Source organism: Vicia villosa, linkage group LG2 (assembly GCF_029867415.1).
Source record: "Vicia villosa cultivar HV-30 ecotype Madison, WI linkage group LG2, Vvil1.0, whole genome shotgun sequence".
NCBI lineage: Eukaryota > Viridiplantae > Streptophyta > Magnoliopsida > Fabales > Fabaceae > Vicia > Vicia villosa.
This window is the reverse complement of record NC_081181.1, coordinates 45224264-45247592: the sequence shown is the minus strand read 5'-3', so window position 1 is coordinate 45247592 and position 23329 is coordinate 45224264. Positions and strand designations below refer to the sequence as shown.

Below are 23329 nucleotides of genomic sequence, written 5' to 3'. Positions count from 1 at the left end.
TGAAATGCAGTAGCTCAAACGTTTTGTTGAGTTTGAGTTTAGACATCAATCATCAATAATCTTTGGTACAATCAATCATCAATAATTTTTGGTACAATGAACATCATAAGTGCTTTCACTACCTGATTGATATTCATCCTCTATTGAAGACTAAACTTATTAATTTGTTAATCTGTTACAAGATTTCACACTTCATATGAAAAGTTGAATATGACATTCATATGCAAAGTAAAAGCTAAATGATTCTTGCATAAAGTAAACAAGTCTTAAACTAGAGGCTCATTCTACAAAGCCCCCAACTAAAGTCATTATTATGTATTCCTCAAACCTAGAAAAAAAAACATGTAATTAGCTTTCCACGTTATGGTTTTCCTAAGAAGTCAGAATTAAGGGAATCCTACAATAATCACTTATTGAGTAAACCTCATCTTAAAGCTTGGCTTATGCATGACAACTTTCAAAGTACTTTTAAGCATTCTCAAACCTTCATTTTCAACCCCTTGAACCCACAAAACACTTTTGGTTCTTCCACCAACTGTCACCATCTCAACCTTTACAACTTTGGCTTTCATTGACCCTAGTGCTCTTGCTATAGATGACATCAACCCTGGCCTATCCTCACAACTCAATGTAGCTTTCACTAAACCCTCCTCATCATTACACTTTTCCAAATTCAATCTGTCTGCCCCACTTGGAAACTTGACCTCCTTTGAAGTACCATTGCTATCTTCTAGTTTTGATGCTTTTTTCTTCAACTCAGTCACTTGCTTGATAGTCTCCACTAGTATTGATGCCTTGTCCTTCTGTTAACAAATAACGAATTCTAAATTTAGCGAAATTGTTTAGGAAAATCACGCGGGCCAAAGTTAAAAAAAAAAACATAATTTAGACCACATTGTGAAGGCAATTGCGGCCGCATCAATCATATCATATTTAATCGTTATTTTTTTTATCAATAATGATGATACTAACTTTGATCAAGTTGGGGAGGATGGTGCGAAGGGTATCATATTGACCATTGATTCGCATTCTGCGTCTCCTTTCTGCTTCGCTATGTTTCTTAGCTGCCAGTAATTTGTTCTCTGCCTTTGATCTTTGCTTTGAGATACTGCTTTTGTATGTCTGAGAGAGGAATGATGGTGGAAAGTTGCTTCTTACCATTTGAGCTTCTGAGTTATAGAAATTTCGAACATGCTGCATGCCCTGCAGTAACTATTTTAGTAAAACACAAGAAGGAAACAAGTTTGCATTTAATCTTAAACAAATCTAACTTATAAAAATCTTACCTGTCGGAGTAGAACCATTTTGCTTCCTATAAAAAAGTTTGTGCTAAAAGAGGCAAGTGAAATGCAATTACAGCAGAAGCAATGAAGATTGAAGATGTTTGTGGCAACTATTTAGTCACTTTATAAAAAGGAATCAGCAAATCAAGGAATTTATGATAGGATTTTGAAATTAATTTTGAGATCATGCCTATGTTAAATATTCATAATGATATTATTATCTTCTGATATACTATTTTTATAAGATAAAATTTTGTAATCTTATTGATCTGCAAAAATATATTTTGGATTTGCAATAACATCATTTATCTTCATTAAATCGTTAAGGAATATATGAATATCTTTTACCTTCTTACAAACTAGCCAACTAGTAGCACTAAAGACAAATATCTCTTATCTTCTTTGGTTTTGCACTAAATACTAGTATTGTTTTTATTTTATTTTTATAGATTTTAGAACATAACAGGAATTGATTAAATTCTAAGGGTCAGATTAGTTCCTGAAATTTATGAACGGGCAAAAAAGATGCCAATAGATTTGATCCTTCCGTTTAAACATTTACAGAAACTAAACGAACGCACACCACTATAACAATGCGCGCCATTATAATGGCAATTTAACATTAGCGCCACTATAACAATATGCGCCACTACAGCGTCAATTTAACAAAAATGCACCACTATAACAATGCGCGTCATTATAACGACAATTTAACAATGCGCGCCACTATAAGAATGTGCGCCATTATAACGGTTATTTAACAACATTTTGAATTAAACACACTATAACAACACGCGCCACTATAACAACACACAGTTTTGAATTAAACACAGTATAACAACGCGTCTTTTTGAATTACACATTATAATAATGCGCCCCACTATAACAACGCGCGTCATTATAATAACTACTTAACAAAATTTTGAATTATACGCACTATAACAATGCACGGCATTATAACGGCCATTCAACAACATTTTGAATTAAACACAATATTGCAAAGCACACCATTATAAGAGTTACTTAACAACACGCACCATTATAAGAGTTACTTAGCAACCCGCACCACTATAACAATGAGTACCATTATTACAGCTATTTAACAGCATTTTTAATTAAACCCACTATAACAACACGCGCCCACAATAACAGTTATTTAACAATGCGTGCCACTGTAACAAAACACGTGTCACTTCGACCGCCACTATAAGAATGCGCGCCATTATAACGACCATTTTGAATCACTGCGAATCACGGAATAATAACCATATGCCCAAATTCCTTCCATTATGCGGTAGCAGTGTAGCACCACCATAGCAGCTACTTAACAACAACATACATGAAGATGTAAAAACTAAAACAACAGAATCAAACAATCTAAAAGGAAACCAAAAAATTTCTTTTGAATTTCATAAAGGACAAGGAAAAGGGGCATTGCATAAAATTATGGACAATGCAATGCTTCCCCAGTAAAACAAGAATACAGACAATCAATTCAACAAATTCTCAGTCATTTCTCTTTTCCCAAAACCATGTTATTTTCTCAGAACACTACAAATTTTCTGTGTATAACATGCTGCTAGACCTAGCCAAATCAAAAGTAAAAACAACAAGAAAAATCCCCCCCAACAATTCTATCATCCATTATACCGAACCCCGACAAAAACATCATCATCACCTTCAGTGAACTCCAATTCACAATCCTTCGCATCAACAGGATCAGGATCAGCACATCTTATCCTTCGGTTTGCAACACTCTTCTTCGCCACAGTCTTGATCCTCATCTTGCGTTTCTCATTCCCTTGCATCTGAATATCTTGAACCACCTTCTCCAAATCATCATTCCTCACACCACCATCCACATTCCCCCATTCTTTCTCCCAATCACCATCATCATCAGAAACATACACATATTCAGCAGAATTATTACCCACGGTCTCGTAACCGGGTTCTTTCACCTCGTAAAACTTCAACGGCACTCTAGCCCTACACTTGTAATACTGCCGCTGCTCCTCCCCTTCCACCGTCACCCCACCCACTTTCACCGGCGGCTTCACCGCCACGCCATGAAAAGCCTTAACACAACCCTGACACATCAGCGAGCAACCTTCATACCTCTTCTCGAACAGATACAGGTTCCAGCAGTAAGGACAAGCAGTCCAAAACGTCGCCGTTGTATCAGCAATACCGCGAGTTACCATATCGTGATCGTAAACAGCGCGTTTCCCCGGGTCGGAGAGCACGTGCCAGGCCTCACGGACACGTGCTAGGGCTTCATCTTGAAAGGGGAATTTGTCAGTGGCAGTAGGGTCCAACAGGATCGCGAACTTCGCGTAATGCTGACGAGCTAGGTCACGGTTGACGGTTTCGGAGCGGGGGAGACGGAGGACGGAGTAGTGATCGGCGGCGGAGAGAACGTCGGCGATTGTGAGGATTCGGCCGACGGAATCGGAGAGAGGTAAGCGGCGGGCGAAGTCGCTGCAGGCGGAGAAGTTGCGGAGGGAGAGCATGGAGAAGCATGTGGCGATTGGGTTTTCGGGTTCGGGTTCGGATCCTCTGAAAGGATCCATTGGAATTCTGGTTTGGTGTGTGAAGAAGTTGAACAGAATTGATACGTGAAAAGACAAGAAGGGTGGTTTGGTCTTTATAGTAGCGACTTTTCTTGTTTTCTTAATTGATTATGTTAATTAGATAATCATCAATGATTATCATTAATAACTGATTATCTTTGATAACTATCATGGGATGGTATAGTACAAGCCATAGCCTAGTCAACACAAATATAAAAAAGCAATTCTTCAAAAAAAAAAAAAAAACTTAATTGAAAAATTCTTATTTATTTATTTTTATGGGGAGTATCCGGCATGGTCAAATTAATTTTTGACCATGTTAGGAGATGAAAGAAACTCGTATTTGACTAATTTAGTGAGCTTTGTTCATTGAGTTTTGATTGATAAAAAGAGATTTTGTGAAAATAAAAAAGAAAAAAAATATTTTATTACCATTCTTTTCAGGTGTAAAGATAAATAAAATTTAATTTTGATTCACAACTTTTATACTTTCAAATTTAATAGTGATGCGTGTTGTTAGAGTGACGTGCATTGCAAAAGAACCACGCTTTGTTAGAGTGGCGCGCATTGTTAAGAACAGGGCCGGCCCAAAGGGCAAGCTGCTAAAGCTAGGGCTTTAGGCCTCAAAAGTTTGAACTTAAGAAAGGCTTCAAATTTTTTTTATTTAGATATAAAAATATATAATGACATTTGAATTACGTATACTATTGTATTTGAATTGTTAATATATAGGCCTATTTTTCTATTAGTATTTAGTTCAACTCTTAACAACCACAAAACTAATATTTTGAAATACATTTTTAAAGACCTCACTTTAAAATTTACTTTAGGCCTCTAAACGGGTTGGGCCGGCCCTGGTTAAGAACCGTTATGATGAGTTTAATTTAAAACGTTGTTCAATAGCTCTTATAAAGACATGCTTTGATTTAGTATAGCACGCGCTGATAAATAACAATTATAGTGGTGCGCGTTGTAATATTGTGTTTAATTCTAAATGTTGTTAAATACTTCATCCATTTTTTATTATAAGTCGTTTTAGACTTTTCACACAGATTAAGAAAAATAATAATTGTTGTATGAAAATGAGAAATTACGAAGGTTTTTACAAAATTATACTTCATTAATGACATGTGGAAGATAAATTTATATAATTGAAAGGAAAGTGAATAATAAATATTTAAGGATATAATAGGAAAAATAACATTAATTATTTATTGGAATTATAAAGCGACTTATATTTAAATACAATTTTTTTTCCAAAATGACTTATAATAAAAGACGGAGAGAGTAATTGTTATAATGAATAATGACACGTGTTATTATATAGTGGTGCGAATTGTTTAATAAGCGGGCGTTGTTAGAGTGACACACATTATTAAATAACCGTTATAGTGAATTTAATTTATAAAAGTGCATTTCATTACCATTTCTTCTCACGAGTAAAGATAAATAAAATTTAATTTCGATTCACAATTTTTATATTTTTAACTTTTACAAAATAAAAAATATCATTAATAATTCATTTGTATTTATATCGTAAAACAATATATATTTTTCACTTAAATTTTTTTAGATTTAATTACAATTTTGGTCCTCCTATTATCAATTTTTTTTTGAATTTTGGTCCCTATATTTTAAAATCCGGAATTTTAGTCTATTTATTTTAGTTTTTTAAGGATTTTGGTCCCCTGCAAATCTGAAGGCAATTTTTAATGAAATGGAACTCACATTGATGACATATTCAACATAAATCTTAAATAAAAATAGTTTTTTTAAACAATTCACTACTGAACTAGCACTGACACATCATAAATGTGAGCATCATTTCATTTAAAATTGTCTTCGAATTTGCCGGGGGACCAAAATCCTCAAAAACTAAAATATATGGACTAAAATTCCGGATTTTAAAATAGGAGACAAAAAAAAAGAATAATAAGAGGACCACAATTGCAATTAAGCATTTTTTTTTTTATAATAAATTATAATACAAAACAAAAGGAGTGTTACACTTATCTATTTATTTTTCTATCAAACGACAAAGATATTTTATTTTTCTTTTTATTTATTTATTTATTTATTTTCTATTTCCATAAAAAAGGTAGGATATGCACTGCAGTGAAATAATTTTCTAGTTGTAAAAGCATAAAAAACAAATACATTTAATTTTATTTTGTTCGTATTCGTACATCTGACGTCCTTACACAACTACCAACTGAATTGGTTTAACGAGAGAAGTACATTAAATTTTAATATTTATATTAATTTTTTTTTAAAATAACCGCTCAAACGAACTTAATTTTATATAATAAATGTGACAAAATCACATTTTTCTCTTGTAAAAAAACTTATTTTTTTAGTGAAATCAAAAGATTAATACACATAACAAATAGTAAATAATTCAAATTTATTGGAAATTTATTATTGGAATTCTCACAATCTCAAAATAAATCAAATCTACACACACATGATCATAATAAAATCAAAGCAAAAGGGAAAAGAAATAGAATAAGAAAATTGGATTTTATTAAAATTAAAAATAACTAGTCAAATTACAAGAGCAAATAAGGGAAATTAAATTTTTTAGGCAAGAGAATTGTGTACAATCTGATTTTTTTTCCCTTTTATGGGTGCGTTTGATTTGTAAAATAAAAAGTACTGGATAGAACAATTTTAGGCAGTACAAACAGGACAATACAAGACAACTTTTTATATTGTACTGTGTTTGATAATTAATGCACTGGACAATTTTATTTTCAATTTTGCTTGATATGTTTATGCATAAGACAAAATAATATAATTTTTACTATAATATAATTGATTATTATATAAAATATTAATATTTATGAATAAAATATCAAATAATAAAAAGGAGGAAAAAAGATGAAGAGATAAATTTTTTTTACTCTATTTTGTTTAATATGTTTATGCAGTAGATAGAATAATATAATTTATACTATAATATTTTTTATTGTTATGTAAAATATTGATATTTATGAACCAAAATATTAAATAATGAGAAGAAAAGAAAAATAACAAATAGACATTTTTTCTCTACTTTGTTTGATATGTCGATGAATCGAATAAAAAAAGTAATTTTATTGTAATATTTTTTATTGATTTATAAAATATTAGTATTATATTTATGAATTAAAATATTAAATAATGAAAAAGAGAGTTAAAAAAAATGATATTTTGATATTTTTTTGATAATTTGTGTTTGGAATAAAAAGTTGTCCTATGATTTAGTGGAGGACAAGACTTTATGGTTTTGTCTTGTCCCTTGTTATTTATTTTGTAAAATACCATAATTAGTTTCTGCATCAAACAAGATATAAAAAAATTTGTCTTTTGTCCAGTACCTCAATTTTTAACAAATCAAATGCAACCTATATTTCTAATTGCCTTTATAAGATTTCATTACAAAAATTCATACAAATTTCTTAAATAAAAATTAATCGTTATGGAATATGCTGAAATTACGAGCGTAATGAACATTTTTGATTAACCGTATTCCTTGTTGTTTGACAAATATATTTTTTAGCACAAACAAATTACAAATTATGACCATCACAAGTAGGCAATAATCTTTGTTGAAACTCTAACTTCTTGATCAATATAAATTTTGATTGCAACATTTGACCATGTGGTATTTATCTTTGCTACTTTGCATAGAAATCTTCTAATCTTCTTTCATTTTTGCATTTCTTCTATAAACAATATAAAGCAAAATGTAGTGAAATAGAGCTAAAGCCAAACTAAAAACACTAATGTTGCCTATCAAACAAAATCATAACTACAAAGAAATCCTAACTAATCAAATTCCCCTATGCTTGTGTCATTGAATATCCTCAAACAATTACTTTAGACAAAAAAAAATTATGAGCAACCAGACTATGTGAAGTATGAGCATTAGGCAAATTTTAGGAATATCGATAACCAATTTTAATTCCAACTTAGAGGCTTAGATTTTTTTAAAATATAATTTTTTACCAAAAAGACACTTATCTTTCAAATTCTCTTTGTATTTTAAGGTAATGAACACGAACTCAAAATTTCATAAAAAATGCTCTACCATAGACTTACTATTGTGCAATTTCTTCAATACATCTCATATAAAAACTTATATAAATCAAAATTATTTTTCAAGATTGTCATAGGGTCAAAAGGTTAAAGTGAAATGTGGGATATAGAAAAAAATATATGCTCAATGAATTTATAAAATTCATCAATCAATTTAGATAATTTTTTAAAATTCAAACAAATCATTTAAGTATTCAACTATGAGATACAATCAACCTTGCTCTTTATTTATTTTCATTTTTTGTTTCACTCTTTTCATCATAATTTTTATTACTTTGTCTCATTTGTATTCATGAGAAACTTTAAGGAGATTTATTTTTTCAAACTCAATGTAAAAATTCAATAAACAATGAACCTCAAAATATTTTTTCTTTTCATTTTCTCATCATGTATTCAATTGCTCCATTTGAATTCTAAAACTCAATATATAATAATTTTATCAATAAAGTTGGGGCGATGTAAGATAATTCTTACCATGCTAAAAACTGGACAACTAGTGGTAAATATGAAACAAGTCCTAAGCCTGAAAATAATCAGTCCTAGAGTGATTTTTTTTTCAAACATGCTCATGGGAGAACTTAACCTTAAATATCTTTCAAGTCAAGATCTACAGAATAAAATCAATGATAAAAATAATTTAAAACACGAAAAAATGAGTAAAATACTTGATGTAACACAATATCCTATATAAGTCTGTAACTCATTTTTAGAAGATAAAACAATATGAGAACACTCAATTAGAGATTACGCTAATTTATAAAACCCAAAAAAAATTATCTTAAGCGGAGTAAATGGTCTATTTTTCAACAAAATGAATGACAAATGTGATTCCTAATCAAAGATATCTCATAATTAACAAAAAAAACTCAATCAAAGATACATCAATTATGAAATAGATATTCAAGAAAAGGTAAAAATCTCACAAAATTATGAAATTGGTGGAAAAAAAACATTAGGAGAGATGGTAGTCAAAAATTTGGGTTAATAGTAATTCAACCCCCTGTAATGTTAGCGAATTTTGCTTTTCCCTCCTCCCTACCTTTTGGCAACGGTTTTTTCAAAAAAAACGTTGCCAAAACCTGCCTTTAACAACGGTAGGGGTAAACCGAAACACGTTCATATTACAGGGGGTAAACAACTATTAACACGCGTGATCATAGTAGAATCAAAACTATAAAATAAAAACATTAAATTAAAAAAGGGAAAGGAAATAGAATAAAAAATCGGATTTTATTAAAACTAAAAATAATTATAGCAATATCAAAATAGCAATCAAGAGAAACTAAATTTTTATAGGCAAGAGAAGCATATACAATATGGTGATTTTCTTTCCTTTTTATAGCCCTAATTTCCTTCATAGGATTTCAATACAAAATCCATACAAATTTTCCAAATAAAAACTAATCAATTATCGAATATGGAGAGATTTTGATTGTAATGAACATTATTAGTTAACCCTATTCCTTGTTGTTTGACAAATATATTTTTAACGCAAACATTTTACGAACATTACAAGTCGGTAATAATTTTTGTTGGAATTCTAAATTCTTTCATCTTCTTGATCAACATGGATTGTGATTGTAACATTTGACCATGTGCTATTTAATCTTAGTTGTTTTGCATAAAAATCTTCTTTCATTTTTACATTTCTTGTAATAAACAATATAAAACATAATGTAGTGAAATAGACAACTAAAATATTAAACAATGGGACCGTTTGTCTTGGCTTTTTTTTAAAAATGATTTTTATAGTGTTACATAATTTTGTAGAAAAAAAATTTAAAAAATTTTGTTTATAAAAGCTTTCAAATGAAAATTTTGTTTAAATAGTTATTCTTAAAATGTGATTTTAGGTATTTCATCTATTTATGTAAAAAAATTGGATATCAAAAATTTTCAAAAAATCACTTAATTTTAAAGCTATTTTAAATAGATTTTCATAAAAATCATTTTTAAAATACAACTTTTTGAAAAAATAGCTATTTTGACTAAGTTTTGGTTTTCAATAATGTATGTTTATGTTATAGGATGTTAAAATTAATGTTTTATTTTAGAAAAAAATGAATATAATTTTTTTTTAATATTTTGAAAAACGATTTTGGAAAATCTATTTTAAAAAATACAAAAGAAAAAATCCATTTTTTTTAAAAGCTGAAATAAACAGACCCGTTAATATCGTAAGGACACAATTTTTTAACTAATCAAATTACTCCGTGCATGAGTCATTACATGTCTTTAAACAATTGCTTTAGATAAAAAAAGATCATGAGAAATCAGACTTTGTGAAGTATGAGCATTAGACAAATTTTAGAAGTAACAGATAACCAAATTTAATTCCGACTTAAAAACTTAGATTCTTTTGATAAATAATTTTCACCAATAAAACACTCAGCTTTCAAAATCTCTATGTATTTCAACGTGGTTAACATGAACTCAAAATTTCATAAAAAATGTTCTACCAAAGACTTGCTGTTATTCAATTTCTTCAGTGCATCCTATATGAAAATATACATGAATCAAAATCACTATTCAAGATTGTAATAGGGTCAAATGGTTAAAGTAAAAGTTGGGATAAAGAAAAAAAAGCTCTATGGATCTATAAATTTCATCGATCAAGCTGAATAAATTTTTAAAATTCAAACAAATTATTTGAACATTCTATTGTAAGAAACGATGAATCTTACTCTTTATTTATTTTTCCTTTCTTATTTCACTCTTTTCATTATCATTTTTTTCTTTTTGGTTTTGCATTTGTTTCATGTGTATTCACGAGAAGTTTTAAGGAGATTTAATTTTTCAGACTTAAAATAAAAATTCAATCAACAATGAATCTCAAAAGATTGTTCTTTTCATTATGTACTTACTTGCCCCATTTAACACACTTGTTCGGGTAAAGTCAGAACAGAAGGGCCAGCAACGACGACGAGATCTTCTGTGATGGTTGAGAAAAAAAGGGGTTGTACCTGCAAGCCAAAGTAAAAGAGAGAACAAAGATACAACAGAAAGTATGAGATTTTGGGTAAAGTTTGAATACCTTGCCCTCTAGGTGGAGAGGGATATTTATAGTGTTCTCTTTAGCGTGTGACTAAGTTAAGATATATTTTGGACTGTGCGCTATTCCAGGGTCCAAAATATAGGAGATGTTTGAATAAGTCTTCGTTCATCCAGGCAAACTGAACTAGCCGTATGCAGGGACGGGGGAGTAGCATGCTCGGATGGTCCACTGTTGTGGGAAGAGCACCGTTCAGGCGTGTTTGGTAGATGGGCAAAAGAGGAAAATGTGGCCTCTGTTTGCTCGGGCAATTGGTCCAATGCTTATTGGGTCTTTTTTATACTTCTGGGTGTATTGGGCCAATTCTGATAATTGGAACAGTCCAGAACAGGAGCCCCCAAGTCGTTGCTTCCGGGCGTGGGAGTAATGACTTAAAGTCAACTCATGAAAATGACGGGGAGACTTAACGAGGAGGACGTGTTTCTACGGGCAAGATGAAACGGTGTAGCATTGTGATCGGTGAACGGGAAGATGAGCAGCTGACTGAATGTTAGAAGCTGGCGTGTATGCTCGCCTCGAGCCTTGTGCTGCATTTAATGCGTAATGATGACTAGTTTAGCCTCTAGAGTTTTTAGGGTTTGAAGATGGTCTTCCCTCTTCCCGAGCTGAGCGTGCAAGTCATGTGAGAGCTTCAAGTGTTTATAAATACTTAGAGCGTTCCCTCATTTGAACTTTTAAGTTCTCTCTCCTCACCTTTCAGCTTTCACTTATCGCTTGCCCTTGCCGTCGTCATCGCCGCCGTAAACCCTTCCTTTCTCTCCAGTTTTCCAATTTCTCTTCACCACTCCAAGTAAGTTTGACTTCTGATTTTTTTCATTTTCATTGCATTTCCTTTGTTTTGCTTAGAACTGAATGTGGTTAGGATAGCTTAGGGATATATATATATATATATATATATATATATATATATATATATATATATATATATATATATATATATATATATATATATATATGAAAAATGTATTTTATGTATTTTGCTGCGGGTTTGAGTTTGGGTGAAAAAACCCGAACCTAACGGGTGTGGTCGTGGTGTTATTTTGCCACCTGAATAACTTTTGGGTTCGGGTTCGGGTAGTGATTTCGGGTGCGGATTTGGATAGTGTGAAACTCGCACCCGACCCGACCCGTTGCCATCCTTAGATGAGGGTTTAGTTGGATTTCGTCGTTATCTCCATCGTGGGTAGCGTTCTGAGCCTGAGGCTTTCTGGATTCCAATGGAAGCTCTCTCTTTTCTGAAAAAACTGTGTGAGTTTTCTGATGAAGCTCGATGAGTTTTCTGGTGGAGTTTCAACCGGAATCTGGGTTTGCCAGGTCCTTCGTTTGCTAATCACGCTGGGGATGCCGAGCATCACACTTTGAGTTGTGACCGTCAGTACCCTCGCCGAGGGAGTTAGTCGTTTGCTCTTCGAATAGGGGTATGGACCGAGGACCTTATTCTCAGACCAATTTACACCCTTTCACTTGATTAGCGGTGGAAGGATGGATTTGATTTATCGTCGAATCGACTAATGTTACACTATATTACTTGTCACATAATTGACTAATGCTTGATAAATTATGCTTTAAACCTTAAATTAAAAGAATCTTCTTAATTGTTGAACTGAGAAACATACCAACGATACCATTTACAACAAATTTTCCATCTAAAACTTTATATTATATTGTGTTTTCTAATTAATATATTTTTCAAATTTGCTATTTTTCGTATAAAAATACTTTTTTTCCCCGTATGTCACAAGGGTATAAAATTCTACTAACCACAAGATTAATAATTAATAATATTAATAATCAATAAAAGATAAGAAAAAGGGTGATGCACTGATAGTGTAAAAAAGTTTTACACTGTCAACCAATCACAACCTTGTTAAGCGCCAAATCTAACTGTAAATTTTAAATTACTGATATAATATGGCAGAATAAAATGTTTCTATTGAATGACAGTGTAAAGATTTTTTACACCGTCAATGCACTACCTTTTAACTCAAAAGATTGTCCAAAATGATAATTTGTTGCACAATTTTTTATTAAAAACCTACTCTAAATTGTCCAACAAATTAATTAGAGTTGCCAATCATAGGGTTGAAGACGCACTTGATTTGTCATTGAAAACAGTATACAAAACAAGAACAACCATAACTTGTTTTCCAATTTCTGCTTTTAAAGCTAAAAACAGTAGTTGTTCTTTAGCAGTTTACACAACATTGCCTTCAAACAAGTTTTTCTGTCTGTTTAAAACAAAAAAATTAAAAACAGAGATACCCTAAAATGTACTTAGTCTAAAGGTTAGTTCATGAACTGTGTATAAAATCCCAGCTCAATTCACAAATCGGCATAGATAGGTTTAGCTGTTTTTAATTTTCTCTAAAAGCATCTCCATATTTTTCACTTTGTCATGCTCCGGGAAATCAAAAGAAACAAAAACAACATTCACTTACTCGCCAAGCACTTTATCGAGTCCAAATTGCTTTTTGACAGTGTAAGTAATAATTTTTTGTTAACATTGATGATCATGTATCATTTTCCTTGCTAGTTATGGACAAGCTCTTTCTCAACCAGAAAAGTACTATATATGTATAAATCACGGTTGCAACAACAATGAAGACCCCGATATAGACACATGCAGTTGCTGCACAGACATAAAGATACCTGCAGAACAAATTGGCGGTGTGCGTTTTAAAAGGTTAAATGATATCCATAAATAAAAATGTCAAAAAATCATGATTTGTCCTTATTACTTCAATAAATCAGAGAAAGGAAGACTCACTTGGGGGAAAAGACACTCCAAATAAATAAATGGTTCCTCATCAACACTAAGACGATTGTGTTTGCCGACAAGAGAGTGGAGTTTATGCTCAGTGGTACTAGGCAAGGAAATCCAAGAAGAGACTTGAGAATTTCTCCAGAATTTCCATCGCCGGTAACTAATGGACAGATTCTGACCTTGATAGAGATGTACATGACCAAAGAAAAAAAGAATAACATTGGGGACGCATATGTAATGATGAACATTAGAACACCTGAAAGGAAGGTTGAGTGACTTGAAATTCCCTGCCAACAAAAGGTAATACCTTGCTGAGAAAAATAGATATTTATGGAGAATTTAAATCTGAAATGCAATGCAGAAAATATCATGATCTTTTGAAAATAATTGCAAAAGAAAAGTAGGAGATGTTACAATAAAAGCTCCAGCCACATCAATGGTAGCTAGCGTGTTACTGTTCCCAAGAGCAAAATGGCCTGCCATTCCCAGATTGTACAATGCAGTAATCTAACAAATGCACAGTATCAGTACATGAAATGCATTTTTAGCGCATTTAAATATTCATTATGTATCCAAAGAAATTACATGATGCATAGAAACAAGTACACGTAATTAACAGTCATGGTGTGGTTTGCTAGTTATCAGCTCAACAATCCAGTGTTACAAGGTTACAGTAATTTAATTTTTGTAGAATGTATAGTTAAATATCATAGCATCAATACTTCACTGCTATAGAGATACTCAGCTACAATTTTCATCCAAACCTGTATTTCATAGTGTGAAAGCCTAGTGCTTTGTTAATCAACCCCTGCTCCTATTATTCTAGCAACAGATAGGTAGTTGGGTCAGTGGGGGACAGTTGACCGAAGCATGTATGAATGCGAGAGTTATTTATTAGAAACTAGCATCAAGTAAGATATGAGACTTAAACAACATGTGCTTGCTATGTGAGAGTATTTTACTTAAGAAACCTATGGCATCCCATTTTAGCGGGACAAATGATATATGTGATTTGTAGCAAAAAGAGGCTTATGATTAGTTAAAAAAAACATGTAAATGATAGTAGCAAACAGGAAGCCGTGTGTTCCAAAGAAGCATAGGACAATACTACAATTAAAAATAAACGAGTGCATAATACACATAGTTACAAACACTATAGAGAACACATAATACACACATAAACTAATCCAAGAAATTTGAGAGTCTTGGTCTCTCCCTCCAAGAAATTTGAGGATGCCACCAATAAACTAATACTCAATATATGATTGAAATTTCATGAAAATCTGATGCAAAAAGAAATAATGCTTGAAAAAAGCAATTTTAACTCTGAACTCTAAACCCTTAAAGTTTAAAAAATACACACAAATCAAAACACAATAAAAAGAATTTAAAAACCCTAATCCAGTTAGAATCCGGTGAAATCACTTCCAGAGTGTTACTCGAGAGCCTAAAGCTAATCTGCTACAAAATATAAAATAAAAGTTTATTCACAAATCTTACAACTTACCTCAACCCATTGCTTATGATGTGACCCACAAGAAGAAAAGGCTTGGATGTAAGCCAAGATTTGAACATTGAGCAACACCAAAGGCATTGCATTAATTGGTCGTTGAAGCAACAATTGCAGAAGACACCATGATGTTATGTACACACACCCCATAACATGCAAAGAATCTTTTAAAACAAATATCGGTGTCATATTATGAACTTCTCCAGGAACAGAAGCTGACATGTAGAGGTTCCATTTTGAGCGCATTTCACGAATTTTTATAGGCATAATCCACGGTAAAACCAATACAACTGTAACAGTAGTAATTCCCATAATGGCATAGAAAACTTGAACTGATAAGGTGGCATCCTTATTGTATGAGGCAGACATGTCCTGATGTTTCATAAAATGTTGCAATACCAACAAACCAGACATTAAAAGGCTGAGCCCAATGACTGTTACAACTTTTGTTTTGGACTGCAAGAGAAATAATAAAAATATGCCCAACGTGATGATCATGATACATGATGCTATCTTAATCAGGTTTATATATTGACTTCCAGCCTGCTCAAGCCAGGTAGAAATGTCAGGAAGGTTAGTCCAATTCACACCACCTTGATGCCAGCCTTTCAAAATTCTTCCAGAAAACAGAGTAAGGAATAACAAACAAATTTGGCCTGATGTGTATTTTTCTTTCCCTAGTGAAATGTGATCATCAACTGCTTTGCTAAGGTCAAACGATTGTATTGCTTTCCGAAAAAATAACAAGTTTATTGTCGATGTTAGAAAATGCCAAATGTAATGCTCTTCCTCGACCATGGAACTCGATCCCATACTAATGACAAGGATGAGGATGCCAAGGAAAATGAACACTTCATCCAACTTCCATGGCTTTGAATAATTCTCAACATCTTGAATCTCCAAAGTAAGAACTTCTTTATTGATAACAAATAGAAGTTTCAGAAGTATCAAGCATGATGTGATCAAAGCAGCAACTCCAAAAGCAAGTAAACTAACTGGTCTCTGAACAAATACAACTGTCATGAATCAATAGAACAGAAAGAGAGATAAATATCAATAGAAACTCTAAACATTGAAGACTATGCATACATCAGTTGCTTTGTGTGATAGCCACTCGCTTGCTCTGCTCAGAAACTCATGATATGCTGCAACAGTGGTGTTGTAGCCTTCTGTAGTAATAGACCTAAAAAATAAATGGCAAATAAAAAAATGATTGCAAACATTTCTTGTAGAATTCATTAAAAACATGAAACACAGAATTGTTACATACTTGATGACTACTTCAGCCCTCCAGGTATCATGAAGAGTGGCAGCGTTTAAATACAAGCAACAAAACAACTTCTCCTTGCTACCTTTGCATTCACTCATTGTGGCTCCACTATTAGTAATAAAAGCATCACATGGAAATTTTCTACAAGACAAATCAGGCAATTGTGTTTGAAGTAATCTGAATAACTGCCATGAGTTCAACTGCAGTGCCCTCAAACTTTGCTCATCTAATGCACCAAAGAATGAAAAAAAAAAATACAATTACATAATTATGCTGTTGCAACATATAACATTGCTTAAAGAAACATTAGCCATGAAACATCAACATTTGTGGGTTTAGGTGTGTCAGCATGTCTGACACGCTCAAACACCTCAGACAAATGGCCCCTATAATATTTTTTGTTCTTCCTTTGGACACTCAGCTATAGTCAGAATGATCGCATCTATGTTTATTGTAAAAAGATTAGAAACAAAAAGATTTTGAAAGTAATAATATAAAAGATTTTTTAAGTAGACATTTGAAATGTTCCCACTTCTTTCTGCATACACAGCTTTCCACATTTTTCAATCTTCATTTTGCTTTCCCAACTTCTCGTTTTGGGTTTCCCTTTTCAGGCCTCTTATTTGATCCGTCAGGGTCATCATCTTCATTCTGTCTTAGTGGCCATTTGGGGGGCATCTCTCTCAAATATCTTCTATAAATGATGTGAATATTTAATTTTGTAAATATGTGTGTGTCTCGGTGTCATATTTTCGACATAAGCAGTGTCCACATATCTGAGTATGTGTTGTGTCAGGACCCATCATGCATGTATAAGCTTCATAGAACATTGGAAACAGATGGGGGGAACGCAATATCACCTTTGGATTAGTTTATTTGATAAATAGACAGAGAGAAAGAGAACTAACATGTCATAGAGTCGACCATTTGAGAGATCAAAACACCAATATTGTTTTTGGGAATTGGCACGCCAAAAAGTAAAGCTAATGTTGGCGCAATGTCAACCTGTTGTACAATACGATGTAAGTTGCATGAATAGTTAACCTCCTACAGCCCAAGATACTTTATATGTGGGTTGTTAACGTTAAGTTTGAGATTGGCAAACATGAAAACAGGGACGGTTATAACGCACAATGAGATAGGAGATTAGTTACAAGTTAGTTATTTCAATAACTAACTTGATATGCAAACTTTCCCTTTATAGAAAGTTAGTATCTTGTAAGGTAACTTTCCATAAATAGCAATTGTTAGTATGTACTCACTCCTAGAATGTAGAGTATGCATTCTTCTTCAAATATAAGTATCAATTGTACTTGATCATTCCAAATTAATGAAGTTAGATGCTTTGTTCATATTAGGTAACAAAATCATTTAAAACCAAAAAAGTTCTTCGCATTAGGAAGCATAGAGACATAAATTGGCTAATACAATTGATGCTAGAAAATGCTCTGAAGGTTTGCTAACTGATTTGGCAACACATTCAGATTCAAGAGAAGATATAAAAATTATCAAAATTGGTTAGTCTTTGTGATACAACTACAAGCATGAAGTATAGGTCCATACCTGAAAAATTGTGTCATGATAAGATAATGTGTGGTCAGAAGCATGATTTTTTGGTCCAATGAATAGAGCTAGGGAGTCTGTTTCCTCGTACGACGAACCTCCATGATTACCACTTTCTGTCATTCCATGGTCACTGACTACAACCTGTATGGCAATTTACAGCAGATATTATTTAAATCTTCAAACTTTTGAATGGACTCTGTCTTTACAGTAACTAATTGAAAATACCCCTAAAGAAAATTAGATGACCTAAGTTACTCTTCAAAGTACATAACATCAAAGATGTATAATCACAAATGCAAATTCTTATTGCTGCAGGTATGATCAAAACTAAAAGTTGTGATTTGAATAGTCATGAAAATGTAACATGGATGCATGACAAAGCCAAGGGCCATTAATCATCAATTTAAAAATTAAAAGCAAGCATTAATGTAGAACACCAACATATGTTTTCTGTTTTCTTATACAACCATGCGTGCAGGCTCAGGCTCATGCATGCAAATACTAAATGAAATTTCTACAAGTCCTATACGTTGCAAGATAAATAGATAAATTCAATGGGGGGACTCTCCGGTCCTTATTAATGTCACTTCACACACCACAATAAATAAGTCATGTGAATTCTGTAGTGCACAATTCAAAAGAGCAACAAAGAGATAGTCACAAACCAGAAGTGTTTGCCCTTGATCATTTGCTTGATTTTGCAATATATTAGTATGAATCATTTTCACTACTTCATCCATTTCAGAAAGTTTTGAAGCCATTAATCCACTGAAACATGAAAGGTCCCAGAGAAGCTTAGAGAACAGAATGGAACTAAAGTGTATAGTGCAGAGAGTTAGTGATGATACCTGCTGCGTCCACCAATATGACCAACATGATCCAATCCTAGATAATGAAGTATCTAAAATAAACTCAGTAAATGTGCATAGAATACAATGAATTCTCTATTGAAAAACATCATGATATTCTGAAATAATCGAAAAACCCAACAATTGACATGTATGGTTAAACTATGTAAAACCAAAAATTGAGTGCAAAAGTAGATTGAAATCTTCACAAAAGTCACGAGTAGAAAGAACTCTGTTGATATGAGATACAAAAAATAGTGTATTATCTAGCAATAAGCAAATCGATTAGAGTTTGGAGTAAATATTAAAAGGTAAAACCAAATAAAGTTATTTTTTCCTATTTGGTGTAATCATGTATGTAGAACCAAATGAACTATTATAGCAGATAAAAACAAATTCTGTTGGTTTGGTATGATAGAACCAAACCATCATCCTAATGTGCGTCCATAGAAAAGGTCAACTTGATATATAGTTAGATTTCAAGGAAATGAAGGGAAAATGTTTTCATGCAGTCAAATTGCACAAGTTCCAAACAGCAGCATAACACTCTGACTGTCTAATTTAATTGTCAAAAATTACCAACATATTTAAACTAATTCATATTGAAATCTCATTCAAGAAATCTGTATGTAAGGAAATAGTTGTCTTAAGGAAAAAATCATGGAATATAAATAAATTTTAAAATGCATACACCCTAAAAACTTATTTTTACTATCCATAACTCAAAAATACTCCACATAATAACTGGCAATAATCTTCATTGGTGATATGACACCCACACTATAACAACTTCCACTTTTTTGCCGGAAAAATAACATGAATAAAAGAGAGAGGAAAAAATGTAAAACCAACAGGTTCTATAGACAAAATAAATAAAACAAAGGCATAAGAGCATATCTTAAACCAGAAAGACAACAGTATAAAAATCAATAGTCAAAAATCATTACAAAATAGGAATTCAAGTAGCATTAGGTAGGAACAAAATTATGAAGTGGCTGTGCTACTTACGAGAAAATTCCAGTCATCCCTGCTAAGTTCATCACCAAGATGTCTAGACACATTGCGATCTACTTGTACAGTATCTTTAACCTATAGTGGCAAGTAGTTTCAATATAACAATGTTAAGAATAGAGCAACCAAAATATATACTCTCCGTCCGACAATATTCGTCGCACTGGACCATTTCTCACATATTAAGATAATATAATAAATGAAAGAAAGAGAATGATGATGTTACCCAATTACCCATACTACTAGTTCATTATTATAAAAGCAAAGTGAGGAATAATAACTTGAGAGTGATGCACATAACATTAGTTAAGAAGGTACATTAGAAAAATAAGCCACTAAAGCTTGGGATAATTTATTTATGCAAATTTGACAGATATTGTGGGACGGAATGAGTATACGATAAAGGGATTTGAGAGGTCATACAACTCTTTTTTTAATAAAAAATATGCCCAACAAATTGTGAATTTGTTATTACTGATAACTAAATGAGTGCTCTAGCCTATATGGAAGCACAAGACCATGTCTCTATGCTGATATGTACATTGAAGACTTACAAAAAAACTGCTAACTCCATCATGCCGTGCAAAGAATCCAGGAAATAACTTCAGCCATGTATCATCACCATGCATAACCATTTTCCATCCAATCTTAAAGAACTGTGCTGCAACAAGTAATGAGGGAATCATCACTGGTCTAAAAAATTCAAATGATAAGTTCAATTTTTCCATCCAATCTTAAAGAATTGTGCTGCAACAAGTAATGAGGGAATCATTACTGGTCTAAGAAAATTCAAATGATAAGTTCAATTTTTTCAACACGCTCAACTAACCAAGAAGATTGTCATCTGAATAAGCTTGAGAGTTAAAGTTGGAAGCCACGTCCAAAAAACCTCCTATTGCTCCAGAAACCATGGCCTGGAACAACAAACACAAGATAAAATATGAAGTTGGAAAAAGAAAAAGGAAACTCAGATCATGTGCTCTCTACAAACTTCCACATTTGAAACTGGAACCGACACTAACTTTCAAGCGAGGCATGGTAACTGTTGGCGCTGCAGCTACTGCATGATATCCAACACCCATACCATTTGCCAGCAATGACTGGGTGTATGGCATAGCTTCCACAAAAGCCTTGCTTGGTGGCTGACCTTTCTTGCCAAGCACAAATTCTGCTGGAAGACCATCAATGACCTGTATAAATTGCTCGTGTGAGACAAATTAATATCTTCAATAATGCCTCAGACCATGAACAGCCGTAAACAAATAAATGACCAAATTATAGATCCCAGAATATATGAAAGTTGTGTATACCATTAAGATGAGGCGATCATACGTAGGAGGCATCTCAGATACTTCCTACACAGAGCATTTTCCCAAACATTTCAGTAACAACAAAACAAGAAACAGAAATGAGAATTAAATTAAATCAACTAATCACCATTTATTATGTGCAAATCAAAGTCTGTAAGAATTCTTTCGATATCGAAAAAATTACTGCATAACATATGATCCTACCAACATTCATGAATGTACTCAAAATATATGTGTTATGTATCAAAGATTGTCATGGGAATAAGCCTGGGAGTTAAAGTTGAAAGCCACATCCAAGAATGTACGGTAACCAAGACGTGTATGGTATCCAACATTCTTCTGTGTAAGTTACCGACAAATGTGGTTACACTCAATTAGTTCTATCTTTTCAAATTATCACCGGTGCAGGTTTATTAGTGCCGTCTTGTGTAGATAATTCATAGCTTATCGTAGGGTGCGCATTTGCTTAACATTTTCAAATAAAGTCCAAGTTCCAACTACAACTACAACAAACAATCCCATTGTCCAGTCTAGTCTATCTTCAACCATTAATAAGCAATGAATAAACCATCAATTTGGTTCCAAAACTATATAAATGTACTAAATAGTTCCTAAAGTATATGAAATCTTTTAATTTAGTCGTTAACATTTTAATAGACAAAATTGACCGATTATATATTTTATATACTTTAAGGCCTAAAAATTATATTTATATAGTTCAGAGACTAAGGCAATGTTTGGATATTATAAAACAAACATAAAATTAATTGAGCAAAGTGGAATAGAGCGGAACGGGGTGGAATGGAACAAAGATGACATTTCATTGTTTGGGTATTTCATGACGGAATAGAGTAATTTTGTCATTCCGTCCAAATCTGAGGATACCAAAAATGATGGAAAGTAATGGAATGGGATGGAATGCATTCCATCGAGTTCCACTCCATTCCATCCTATTTTAATTAATCCAAACAATGAAACATAAATTTATATCATTCCATCAATCCAAACATTGCCGATTGATGGAATTGAATGGGGTGGAATGGTATAAACTTATGTTCCATTGTTTGGATTAATTAAAAATGATGGAATGGAGTGGAACCAAATGGAATGCATTACATCATATTCCATCACTTTCCATCATTTTTTGCACCGTCTTACTTGGGTTGATAGACAAAATTGCTTTATTCTATCATAAAATACTCAAACAATTGAATGACATTTTTATTCCGAGTTCCACTCCATTTCACTTTCCATTCCACGTTGCTCAATTAGTTTTAGAGAGATATTTATATAGTTTAAACACTAAATTGATGGTTTATTCTTTTATAGGAGAGGTGCAAGTCAGTTAGCATAGTTTTGGTACTAAAAATTCAATATTACAGCATTAAATATAAAATATCACAACGTAACAAATCCTACGAATCTCCAATTCGTAACAAATAGAAATGGAATAAATCTACCGTATACTGTGATCTATTATCAAACTAATTTTTATGAATATTATTGATTGTATGCTTAAAAAATCAGAAAAAATATATCAACGATCCGAAAATAACCAACGGAGTTTGCAATTCAGAAGCAGAACCTGATACAAAGCCCGAATTTGATCTGGAGGCAGAGACGCTTCGTTCGGACTTGAATTGACAGCGCCATCGCAGGCTGGGTGTCGGAAACTCTCAGAGTCACTAAAATTGAAACAAAAATCAAATAACGAGCGTGATAGAGATTTGATGTGATAAATTTTAAGTGTATACAGATATGTTGGAAGTTGAAGGTGTTACCTGTAGCCGGAGAGAAGAGGTTTGACGGGGAAGAAACTGAAGACGAAAAGATAGAGACCGATGAACTGGAGTGTGAGTGCAGCGATGGTGAATAGTGTTAGCTTTGTGCATGAAATTGATGACATTTGAAAATCGGATGGATCCAAATGCGGAGTACGGACTAGAGAAGGTCCGAGCAGCACGCGAGAGAGATGACCGATGTGGCGGAAGACGAAATTACTTCACTGCCACTGTCAGTTCAGTCATTTCATATTTCTCATGATTATGGATAAAAATGTGTGAAT

The 23329-nt window shown here is 32.6% G+C and overlaps 3 protein-coding genes across 4 annotated transcripts; all 3 read right to left on the bottom strand.

Annotated features, from left to right (window-relative positions):
* Positions 1 to 180: 180 nt before the first annotated feature.
* LOC131650350 (transcription factor bHLH131) lies at positions 181 to 1188 on the bottom strand. Its single transcript, XM_058920066.1, has 2 exons — positions 945 to 1188; positions 181 to 805 (listed from the first exon to the last, which is right to left on the bottom strand). The coding sequence occupies exons 1-2, from the start codon at positions 1159 to 1161 to the stop codon at positions 411 to 413; spliced, it is 612 nt and encodes a 203-aa protein (XP_058776049.1). The 5' UTR covers positions 1162 to 1188; the 3' UTR covers positions 181 to 410.
* Positions 1189 to 2920: 1732 nt separating this feature from the next.
* LOC131648966 (uncharacterized) lies at positions 2921 to 3853 on the bottom strand. Its single transcript, XM_058918706.1, has one exon. It carries the CDS (start codon positions 3851 to 3853, stop codon positions 2921 to 2923), a length of 933 nt encoding a protein of 310 aa, XP_058774689.1.
* A 9249-nt stretch (positions 3854 to 13102) lies between these two features.
* Positions 13103 to 23297, bottom strand: LOC131650348 (GPI ethanolamine phosphate transferase 2). Of its 2 annotated transcripts, XM_058920062.1 has the most exons (17): positions 23046 to 23297; positions 22850 to 22949; positions 21265 to 21309; positions 20977 to 21144; positions 20784 to 20868; positions 20509 to 20615; positions 19952 to 20032; positions 18944 to 18996; positions 18761 to 18863; positions 18093 to 18236; positions 17438 to 17534; positions 16530 to 16755; positions 16349 to 16442; positions 15257 to 16261; positions 14164 to 14256; positions 13753 to 14036; positions 13103 to 13634 (listed from the first exon to the last, which is right to left on the bottom strand). In XM_058920062.1, the coding sequence occupies exons 1-17, from the start codon at positions 23168 to 23170 to the stop codon at positions 13496 to 13498; spliced, it is 2949 nt and encodes a 982-aa protein (XP_058776045.1). In that variant the 5' UTR covers positions 23171 to 23297; the 3' UTR covers positions 13103 to 13495. The 2 variants fall into 2 exon arrangements, with proteins under 2 accessions (XP_058776045.1, XP_058776046.1); XM_058920063.1 differs by lacking the exons at positions 21265 to 21309; positions 22850 to 22949; positions 23046 to 23297 and having other exon boundaries at positions 20509 to 20610; positions 20977 to 21115.
* Positions 23298 to 23329: the final 32 nt, after the last annotated feature.